This window comes from Sinohyriopsis cumingii, chromosome 12 (genome assembly GCF_028554795.1).
Source record: "Sinohyriopsis cumingii isolate HCF-2022 chromosome 12, ASM2855479v2, whole genome shotgun sequence".
In the NCBI taxonomy this organism is placed as follows: Eukaryota; Metazoa; Mollusca; class Bivalvia; order Unionida; family Unionidae; genus Sinohyriopsis; species Sinohyriopsis cumingii.
This window is the reverse complement of record NC_142972.1, coordinates 17,207,715-17,220,002: the sequence shown is the minus strand read 5'-3', so window position 1 is coordinate 17,220,002 and position 12,288 is coordinate 17,207,715. Positions and strand designations below refer to the sequence as shown.

The 12,288-nt window shown below is 36.4% G+C and overlaps 1 protein-coding gene across 1 annotated transcript in view; it reads left to right on the top strand.

Annotated features, from left to right (window-relative positions):
* Window positions 1-12,288, top strand: part of LOC149786037 (E3 ubiquitin-protein ligase rnf213-alpha-like) — a 143,317-nt gene that overhangs the window by 59,955 nt on the left and 71,074 nt on the right. The window contains exon 10 of the mRNA XM_089978106.1: window positions 1,013-1,314. Coding sequence (XP_089834232.1) covers window positions 1,013-1,314 — 302 coding nt within the window. The remainder of the gene's footprint in view (window positions 1-1,012; window positions 1,315-12,288) is intronic.

Here is a 12,288-nt window from a genome sequence, read left to right as displayed (position 1 = left end):
GGAATCTTATGTCACAATACACAAGACTGTGTTTTTACTTGCCTTGGTGTTGGCAGGAAGACAAAGTGAGATTTATGCCTTGTCTATCAACACTGGCCGTCTCTGTTGTTTTTTTCTTTTGGTAATTACAAATCTGCTTATCTCCTTTATCAACTTGGATTTTTAGCAAAACATAAGTCACTTTCGGCAGCTCCATTACCTATGTAGATCCCTAGTCTCAGTTGAAAATGTGCTGGGGATGATCAGGATAGGTTTTTATGTCCTGTAAGTGCACTACATTTCTATCTAAAGGGCTTCATTGATATTTCAGCTTCCACAATCACACTGTGGATTGTCATTACCATCAAAAGACCTTACCAGTCTCTTACTTATAGAGAGTTTTCTTTCTTGAAACTAGAAGCCCATGAAGTTCGAGCCATTGCTACCTCATGGGCCTAATTTAATCATTCTTCCATGGATGATGTCAGTAAGCAGCATTTTGATGACCTTCCTCTACCTCCAGTTGTAAGCACAACAAGGATCTTTTCTTTGGGATCAATTGTTATGGCACATATTAGGCACAGAGACACCGCCATTCAGTATAGTGGATTGACCCATGAATAGTGAGTAAATTCCATTTTTCTCCATTTTTGATCAGTGTCATCACATCATCCTACCCATCATCTTGCTGACAAATTCAGTACCAATGGTTTGTGTATTGCTACTAGAAGGTAATAGCTGGGGAGAGTAAAATTGATTTTAATTATGCAGTACTTACCTGTTGTTATTGCCGAATGCCCTCCTCCCACCCTGCTCATTATGTCCTGGTGTAATCGCCATTTATGAAAGAGATGACTGTTCTGCACATGGTTATGTGAGATGCTTGAACGTCTTGTTGACAATTCTCCAGTCTGGGAGAGGAGATTTGTTCTCATGAAATGGATGAAGTTTTTTGGCATGAAAAAGAGTATTACATAATTAAAATTAGTGTTACTCCCCCAATAATATTTTGCATTATTATTTCTTCATGTAGATGAATGGCATCAGTATGATGGAGTTGTATACCCGAAGCAAGAAGAAAGTTTACTTAAAAAGTTAGGGAAAAAGGTTCAGGAAGTATTTGGAGTGGATACAACTGAGAGGCACAGGAGAGATCTTGTTCGTAGCCTTGTAGTATTTCAGCCAGAATTAATTCGTTCTTTATCCAGTGGACTAGAACCGCGGATATCAGTTGATGAAACTATATTGCAGCTTGAACAACTTGTGCATTGCATGAAAAAAATTTACTTCATTGACCGATCCTGTTTCGATTCAGATACGGACTATCAAAAACAGGTTGGTATGATTCTTCAAAATTTTGTTTTTAAAAAAACTATTTTGCTTGCTTAATCCTATTTACCTACCTTCTTTCTACACATCATGTGAAAATGCTCTGTTTAGGATCAGTGTTCCAATCTATAAGCTTGACTTACAGTTTAATATACTGTATTGCAAACAGTTTGAACCTATATTTGCAAAATTCACAGAGTGATGAATTGGTGGCCAATTCATCATGGTGGATTCTCTTTCTGTTGAGTACATTGGTGTTAAGAAAATAAACTTTGCTGTCTATTTTATCACCCTCCAGAATAGATGCAAATTTTGCCTTTCCTGTGTATATACCATATAAACAGAAGAAAGAAACTGACCAGTTACCTCTCATCACTGCTGGGTCGCTTTCCATCACATGGATGTTTTCAGGTTTAAGTATAAGCTTTGACTATGGAATGACTGACATCACACAACATTCTTTCTTGATATTCAACTCATCCATTTAGAAAGTCTATAAAGTGTTGATGATTCATATATATGTTGGCACCATTATTTTTATAATTTAGTGGATAATTACTTTTTTCAGTTTATGGACTTCAATTTCTGGCCTTTTACTCTTAACAAAGTGTTGTCAATGTTAATTTTTGGTCGTCTTATTTGTGTACAGTGCTTGAATTTATTCAGTTATTCATTAGCAGGCACATTTATGGGTTATTTTCTTTTGTCATTGTCTATTGTGTTGTTTCATTTCCAGTAATGACCACATGTCCAGGGTGCAAGTGCTTTAAGGTCTTCAAGGATACATGTGAGACATGCCATGTTTGCACATGTGTGCTCAGAATGGATGTAGTCCATGTTACTCCTCAAGTGTTTCCCAAAGCAAAGAGAGACTCACAGCAACATCTTGACTTTTTACCCGAAGAAGCTATCAATAGGTAGTGTTTAGGTGGGATGCTATGATGACCCCCATATCTGTTGTTTTTGTCATGGTTGTTTTTTCAGTTACAGTAATAATTAAATGTTCAAAGCTTATGGATTTAAGATTTTGGAAGGATTTGCATGAGATGTGCCTTACTTGCATATGTGTGCTGAGAGGGAATATGGTCCATGTTCCTCACACAAGAGTTCAGCAAATCGAGATGAGTAAAGTTGATTCTCACTGACAGGTACATCTCAACTCTTCACCCGAAGACATTATTGGTAGGTAATGTAGATTTTGGATGCCATGATGACCTTCATATATAAGAACATGCAAGCCATGCCTGCAGCAACATTTATGTCTGGTCACCTTGATACTTTAGAGATACTCATGCTGCACTCAACCCAGATTCTGCTAATGTCACAAATATGGAGATAAGTGCAGGAAATGACATCACTGTGTGCTGGTTTTGGGGACTGTTTTGCTCCACCATTTGTCATTTCACTTGAATACAGTTTTGTTATTGACAGGAGACTGATCTCCCATTTTATTGCAGACCAGTGGGCACAAGTTCCCCCAGATGTCCGAGCATGACCTCCTTAGAGTCCTGTAAATCTGGGCACAGATGATATAAAAATGATTTTGCTGATATGTTTTATCAGCAGTCTGTGCATATACTGCCATTCTGGTTTTTGACTAGCCAGTCCAGCTTTCAGATCAGCTTTTCTTTTGAACTAGTGATAAGAGGCCCATTGCATTTGCATATTGTGCTGCATACCAGCTGATTGTTGAATTATATGTGGAGTCATATGGGAATCGGTTGAATTGACAAACATCAGTTTTGCTGATCATTCTGTCTAGTCATCTGTCAAGCTGACCATTTAGCTGGTCAACAAGTTGGCTGTCCTGCCACCCTTTCAGTAGTCCATATTTGGCAAGACACGCTGCGTTGCTTGCCTGGCTTTCAGTACAACCTAAGTAGCCAGTGGGTAGATGCCCACCATGGAGTGCATGGAGTTTGATTTCAAAGTGGCCTTTGAGGAGCTTTATGTAATCTTCTCTCTCTGCTACTATCTGCAAGCCAAACCTATGTGGTTTAAGCATCAGCTGACATCTAGAATGTCAATGAACACCCTTCCTACAGTTTTCTTCCACACTCAGTGATGATTAAATAAATTTCTGATCGTATATCAGACAGTCTAGGACCTGAGGAATTCCTAGTGCAAATGTACCTGAAATTTCACTAGTATTTCAGTGAAATTTCACTGAGAGTTTTGGTCAAAATATTAGTGAGATTTCATTGAAGTTTTTGTTGTTGTTGTTGTTGTAGTAGGGTTTAACGCCATTTTTCAGCACACAATAGGCTATACATGGCGGCCAGTATTAATGGTGAGGAAGAACCTGGGAAATCCCCGGAAAGAACCACCAACCTGCGAGAAGCTACTGGCAAGCTTTCTCACATACCCACATTGGCCGAATCTGAGACTTGAACCCACACAAACAGAGGTGAGATGGCAGTGATTTGTAACAGAGAGCGCTTTATACCACTCGGCCACTTGGGGCCCCTTGAAGTGTTTGTGAGATCTCACTGAGATTTTGGTGAGATTTCACAAGAATTTTGACCAAAACTTGTACTGAAATTTTGGTGAGATCTTAAAAAATTCCAGAGAAATTTTGGCAAGATATCTCTAAAATTTCATGGACATTTTGACGAGATTTCACTGAAATTTTTGATCAAAACTTTCAGTGAAATGTAATTGAATTACTAATGAAATTGGAGTGAAATAGTGAAATTTCATACTTACCATTTATAGATTATTTTACTGAAATTGCAGTAATTTTTCACTAGCATTTCAGAAGGTTTCAAATGAAATAATGGATATGAATTATACAGCATTTTATTAACCACTAATATTTCAGTATAAATGAAACAGAATTATACAGCTGTTATATGACATAAGCGAGATATGAGACTTGTACTGTAGGCTGAAATTTTGAATAGAGAAACTATGATGCTTCTGTGGTCACTTGAATGAGCCCTTGATCCATAAGCAGTCATGACAGTTGTTTATCATGATATAATTACACTGATTTTACTTAGAATTCTAATGTAGCTCGAATATTTTGCAAATATAAACAATGATATCACTCACAACATTGAGAGATGATTCTGCTTGTGGGCCATGAAAAGAACTCTTTGATAGACATGGGTATCTAGCAACAATATCATCTCTTACCTATCAGTGATCTATATACATTGTCCATCCTTCAGTTCTGGAAGGTAGTCAGTTTGGGATCGTGTAACTTTCAATTTATCCAGTTCCTTCTCATTTAACATGTTAAACACAATGGTAGATTTCAAATCTTTATGGCAAAAATCACAAAATGCTAGTCCTGGCATTCAGTTTTCTTACAAATTGAGCAATTACATTTGCATTGACTTTGCATTCAAGCCATTCTCATTTCCAAACATTTTTAAAACTGTTATTCAAATGTTTTGTGTCCGTGTCCCACTCAGTAATTCAAAACACCAGCATTCTCATTGCATTTAGACTATTATTTGAAAACTGGATCAGAGATGATACAAGAAAACAGTCCATATCGAGGATAATCAGATTCAGGTCAGGAGAAAAGTGGAAGTATGCTTTAAAACAGAAAACAATCTTGTCATTGAGGGCAGTTAAATCCTATTAAAGGTTAAAAAAGGAAGAATAACAAGAAAAAAAATGTGGAAAGAAGGTATCGTTACTGTTTCCAATCAAATTAGAGCTGTCAGAAAAGGAAATATAAGTTTTGCTCAAGGTCGTTCAGAATGTACAAGAAACAAAAAATAAATTATATTGAGATGGAATAAAGGTTTGCTTTTTATATTAGTGAAGTGTGGTTTCTCATTGATATTTTTTCACTGAAATTTCAATCACAAAGTCTCACTGATATTTTCAAAAAATTTGGCAAAATCTTTCAGAGAATTTCACTGAGATTTCACTGAAATTTCAGTCACATTTTCCCTAGAAAATCCAAATATTTTCTTTTCAGAAAGCCAGTTCCCAATGTCATTCTCTTCCAACTTGTGCAATACACACTTGGACTTGTACAGTGCAAACCTGCTGAGCTTGGAGAAGGAAATTGTATCAGTGAATGTGTAAATTCTGTTCTATAAGGTTGATTGGTTTGTTTTTAATACAACCTTTGAATTAGTGTAGAATATGACACCACTTCATCTGTGCTTTATCTGGTGTTATTTGCCAAAACTCAGTGAGTATGCATGGGAGTCTACGGTCTGCATCATGAAGGTGATTAACATTCTTGGTCAAACCCTGATGACGTCTTTTAGTTTAGATTTGGTGAGATGAGACATCTTTCTCAACTTACCATCATTTAAGCCTCGCCATTCATTAACTTTACCTAGGCAGTCATATTAAAGAGGTCTGGAAGCAGGCAACACTAGAGCTGCCTTTCTGGCATTCTTTGCTGCCTCCTATGCATCAAGCTGAGTCAAAACAGATATGATCATTGTCTAAAGGACAGAAGGTTGGACACCACTCAGCAGAAGTAGTTTGCATCACAGTCTATCTTCGAGCAGCAGTATGTACCTCAATTTCATAGGCAGTTTCATAAAAGGGATAGAAAACAAGGTTGATCCTTTTCTAAGCCTCCCAGCAATTGACAGTGACTTGCCATCCAGACTAACTGACAACAACCTGCTAGCAGGTACCAGGCTTCATTGTTTGCAGGTTTAGATTGATCTTTTTCCATTAAAGAAATAGGTGACCTAAGATTTTTTGGAGAGGCTACAGATTTCTTTCATTCAGGCTCTGCCTCTTTCATCTCACCTTCCTCTGTCTGATCCACAGGAGGCAGAATTTATAGGAGATGTGCTGGTGGGTGTTGCAGGAAGTTCTCAAGCGAGGCCAACAGAAAGCCCAGGCCATTCATAGACCTCAGCCAGCACAATAGATACAGAGTCACTGCAAAGTTGTGAATAGAGATTGCACGGTTACTCAGGCTTTCATTCAGACAGGATGAGTTTGTGGTTCAATCTAACGAATGCATATTTTCATGTTCCTAACTGCCAGGTTTCACACAAGTGCCTTCATTTATGGTTTCAAGGAACTGTATACACCACTCCCTCGATAACTTGCACCCTGATAACTTGCGAACCCGCTTATAACGTGGAGTCAGGGATGGATCCCATTGTTAAAACCAGAAAATACCCCAAAAATTGATCCCTATTTGTCGAACCTGAAGAAAATTGCGATCAAAATTGGTAACGGAAATGATATGTCTCTTGTTTTATTGTCTAAAACGGTAGATAGGACCTGGAAATTTTAATTAATATTATGAAATGTCAAATTTAATAATAGGTCATACATTTTTTTACATTTTCTTTCCAAACAACATTCCTAGTGCACCGCAATTAATGATATGTAAGGAAATTTCTATCAGTGAAAATGTCAGTTACGCTGAGTGGAGGCAGTACTTTAATAAATAAATACAAATTAAATAATTTTTTATCAATTGAAATTTGTGTTCTAGTTCTATATTTTAGTTCCTTTTAAGTGTAATTGTCATAAATGCAATGTGTCCTCTTGTAATTATACATAAAATGCGTTAATCTACCATAACAGCTATGTCCATGAGCATTTTTTGAGAACCTAATTAAGTGCCAACCGTGTTTAGATAACTGACTTGCGGAAGTGTCTGTTGTATTGTTGCACTGAATTAAAAGCTGGCCTCCTTTGTATTATCACGTTAATTATGTGTTTTGAATCAAATAAAGGAGGTGGAATAAGAGAAAAGTTAAAAGGCACGAAAATCCTACAAACTTAAAATCTAACGGCCCCGGTCATATGTTGGGTGAACTTACTTTATTTGATCAATCGAACACTGTTATAAATTTTATTGTGTATGTTACGTAAACTACCTTAAATTAACCGACTCTTTCATAACTGTGATCAAAGATAACAAGGCAGCCAAGCGAAATGAATACTTTGTAAAATAAAGAGCACTTAGAGATATCAAGGATGATAAGAAGTTTCATTATTACTTCCAATGAAATCACGACATCAATATTGTACTGACTGAACAATACACAAATTGAGTTTTGAGGTAGATGATTGTCTCACAAAATAAATGTAGTGTTTATGAAAAAGAAGGAATCTTGTTTGGTGGTGTATCAACAGTTATTCTAGTTCCCTGTTTTGTGGACTCCCAGTTTGGCAGGATACTATCAAACACCACTATGGGAACCAGACTCATCAAGAAAACAAAAACCAGTGACATTATACACAGATTTTTCGTGTACATGTGATGGTTGTTGAAACCAGTTGGAACAATCTTTCACATGTTGGACATTTTGAAAATAAATGTTCTTTGAACAGAATAACAAACAACTTCATTAGAAAAAGTGTGTTATAAAAAATTATTATCGACGTGATTGTAAAATGAGGATTTAGTCATTAAACAGCCCAGTTCCCTAATCCCCCCCCCATTTTTCTTGATGTCAAAGTGATTTGTTTTCAATTTTTGGAGGTCCCTCAGTAACTTGCACCCTCACTTATAGTGCAGTCTATGTTTGTGGACCTCATTGTGCGTGAGTTATCGAGGGAGAGGTGTATTAGTTTTGTTCCTATTTAGGCCCAACATCAGCCCATGAACATTTACAAAGAAAGTAAACTGATCACCCAGTTCAGGTCAACAGTGTCAACAGCAAACTGCAGCATACTTGGATGACATTCTTCAAACACACATCATAACTCAGCTTGCATAATGATGGAGTAGAATTAATCCATATTGTCCACATTTTCCAGATGTTATAACTTGTTTAATGGCACCATTTTTCTGGTCAATTCAGTTGTTAAATTATGCTCTTGACTGAGATAAGAGAGTTCCTCATCAGTGGCAAGACAAACATGGGCATATGGGAGCAATTCTTCCTTCACATCAGCCTTTTAGAAATGAAGGTTATTACAAACATTTCATTCAGGGAAGATTAGCTATGTAGATGGGTAATTCTCATAATGTACCCATCTCAAGATCATCAAGATCTGATCATAAAAGGATCAGTGTCCTAGCTAGCTTGTGGTCAAGAAGGGGCCAGACTTTTCCCCTGAGCGATACATGTGTCTGTCCATTTTTTTCAGCATATTTGTGTGGTTTGGGGGCATCAAGTTAAAGACATTTGTGATGAGAATGACAAACTGCCTTTGAGAAATGCTTATCCTTCATGCCTGGCTGTTTCATGAGGGGCCATGTGTGGAAAGAAAATTTGAACCTTTAGTTAGGGAGAGACTCTCTTGCACTAGAAGGCTCTTCTCTTTAAAGAGGAAAAATTGCTTTCAGTGACTTTTGCATGATTAAATGGAGAATACAGTTTTTTTAAAAACTCCAATCCCAGTAAAAGGGTGAAAACAGCAAATGCATAAATGAACCAGCTGCTCATGTTGAAATAACTTTTTCAACATGACTGTCACAACCCTGCTACAGTGTTATAAATAATACAGCAGAAGATGTGCTTTAAAATTTAATGACTCCGAACCCCCAGTCAGTAATGCTGACACTCTAGATACATAGAATAACTCAAGTTTGAATGCTAACAGTTTTATCAAATATAAAAGATCAGTTCAAATAATTTCATGGACATAAATCTTCAGTTTCAGTTTCAATAACAATGCAAAGGTAAAGCTTCAGTTAAATACTATTTTGACAGTAGTAATGGCCTTGTTAACCAAATGACACTTTACATTTAATCCATCATATGAAAGTTAATGTCCTATTGTGAGAGAGTCTCTCTTCAGTATGTTGGCCCTGGTACTCATCTGCTGTTGATTTCTCTTCTTTCCTCCTTCGTTCCTCCTTCCGTCTTATTCTCCTGGTGTCGTCACTACAGACACCCTGGGAATTTCTGTGCTGTCTCTCATGAGCACCCTGGAAGCTTCTTTTTGAAGCTTGTTTTACCCAGTTCATATTCCCTTATTTTTATGAGTTAAGTATTGGAGTGTCTTTCAGCTAAAACTCTGTTCAACACAGGCTTCCCACGTGTCCTCTGATACGTCTCTACCCTTCAAGCTAATGGTGCGCTAAAATATGTGTGTGTGCTTGTAATGAACATTACCACCATTACGAATTTACAATGTAATTACTATGCATCATTAACTAGATGAGAGGTGTGCTTTATGTATGGTAATATGTAAAATGTACTTATCTAGGACACGTCTTTCAGCATTTAGCAAGTGAATTTTGTTACCTGCATTGTGTATTGGAACACGCTGACTTACGATGTTTTGACACCATGTGATAAACAGATCTGATATGTATTGTAACCTTGTATGAATATTTTGTGCATATTTTACGTGTTAGTCATAGCAGTATAATGAAATTACCTTGTATTATGTATAATTTCACCAGGACATGGTCAGTTTATTCCATAATTTAATTTATTCCATAATTCCAATGTTTTGCTGTGGATTTGCTGCCAAAATATGTACTAATCCACCATTTGCAGTCTTTTGGTCAGTGAGCGCTATGGAATCTGATATGCTATTGGTCACATGACCTTTTTCCATAAATAGTACCACGTACATGTAATGTTGAGCTTCACTGTGATCTTGTCCACAACGTTCTGGAGCAGACTGAAGTATAAAGCATCAGATGATGTTGTACCCATTTCATCTATTCTATAATGTCTCAAGCTGTGTTGCATAAACATAGTCAAGTTGCAATGGTTAGTTCTAATGAAATTTGATATGCTTGCTTGACATTACAGGGAATTCCAGAATTTGTTTATTATTCATGAGGTGATGTCTGCTACCGTATTGGTTGATATGATTTCACCTTCGGTGAATTATTACTGCGATTAACCTATGTAAGTGAAGGCGAGAGGTCATTACGATATATATAATCCTGGGAAACATACAGATTGTTCCCTCAGGAACTGATATATAACTATATTAACGTTAAGTCGCTACTAAACTGTTACTCTTCACCTTCATTAGAAGGCGAACTGACGTTGCACCTTCACCTTACGATACTCACCACCTTCAACACCTGAAGGTTAATACTTCACCTTCACCTTATTCACTGCCCCGATTTAAACAACTCTTTCTTGTACTTCCATAATGTGAATTTTATGTGATATAAATCATTACAAATATATTCTTAAATCCACTCAGGGAGAGATGGAGAAGGTGCAATTATATATGAAGCTCCATTGCACCTTCCCTGAAAGGAGTCGATCACCTTTCTCTCCTGTGATTCTCTTGTTTACATAGGTCTGGTATTAAATCTTAAATGTTTATGTATATGTAACTGTATTGACGTTCAGTAATTGTACGTTCACCTGATCTTGTACTTAAGGTAATTTACAAATAAATACTTCCGATGTTGATTCTATACAGTCTTGTAATATTCTTTCTAATCAAAATCTAGACAGGCGGGCCCAAAAATATTGTAGCCCGGATGTGGCGTTATATGCTTACAACTAAGAATTATGCATTTTTCCTGCCTAAAGAATAAGCACCTCCCACTGGAAGATTAAGTTCTCTCATCCCCATTTGGTCGACATGCCTTTTGCTTGATTTTCTTTCCGCCAGGGTCAAGGTTTCTTTACACCTTCTTAGTGTGCAACGGGGTATCCGGCCTGACTATGCCCTTTGGCAATAGCCCTGTTTTACAAAGGATTAAACACTTTTGAAGACAATTTGGAAATACAGAATCATGAAACTCTTTGGTAAGACATCAGGCCCATATGCTATTATTTCCACAAAATTCTGTGCTTATGTATACCAGGTTTATGAAGTTGAGTTTATTAAGTCTAACAACACATTCATGCACTGTGCTTAGTAAACTCCAAAAATCAATCATATGATATCGGTTATGAAATACAGTCTTAGATAAGCACCTCTCAGTTAAAACAAAATGGATTAAACAACAACTTACACCCAACATTACCCCTGAGATGACTGAGGCTTGAAATCTAAGGGACAAATAGTACAAGAAGAAAAACATGAAAAACTACAGGAAATGCAGGAATAAATCTAAGTATCTAGTTGATAAAGAAGAAGATTATAGATATAACTGGCAATTGATGAAAGCAAGACTACCAAGAAATTTTGAAAGCATATAAATGAGCTGAACCCATCCAAGAACAGTTGATTGTCCCCATAGACTTGGGCAAAATTATGTCATAGTAGCATCTGTACAAAATATTGCAATATTGATCACGAATGCAAGATGGTGTCTTTGGTGCCAGGTTGAATAGATCTTGATTGAAATGAGAGAGAGAGAGAGAGTTTTTAACATTGTTTAACCTAGTGAATGAAAGCAAAAAGAAGACTTTGAAATTTGATCATATTTATTCTGCCATCCTGAAAATGAACTATAAACAATAATATTGGAAGAATCAACACATGAAAGAAAAGGAAGAAACCAACTTACTTTCATAACCACTGCTTCATGGATGAAATCCATAAATTACTTTAATTTACCATTGTCCATATTCAGTATTTTGTGAGTATAAATTCAGTAAAACTAACTCATTTCTTACACAATGTGTATATGTCCCATTACCATACTATCCAATTTATGTACAATTTCAAATGATGGTATTGGTGAGGTTTTAAAGAGTCGGAAGTATAATCACATGATTGGCTTGCATTGATTTTGATAAATGGCATGCAGCATTTGGAAAACGAAATGGTGGTAGGAAAGCTGTACATAAGGGAAATATGTGACTGACAAAAGTGCTTTTGATCACATAAAAATTGGAACCAAGCTTGTCAAACAATAAATCAGTTATACAAATTTCTCATTTTGATACTAGGTGGGTACTCAAAGGATAATGATAGAAGTATCTTTTGTTTCTTTACCAGTACCATTTTTGACATTTTACCCTACATTATATATGGTATTTCACTCAATATTATCACAAAACTAGTATTTCTTGTCTCTGATACTGCTGCTTTTATGTTATACTCATGAACTATTTCTGTCACTTCTATCACTTCTCTGAAAACTATTGAAATCAGTAGTTTGTTTTATAAAAAATTCCAATTATTTGTATTTACCATACAGTTTTAAAA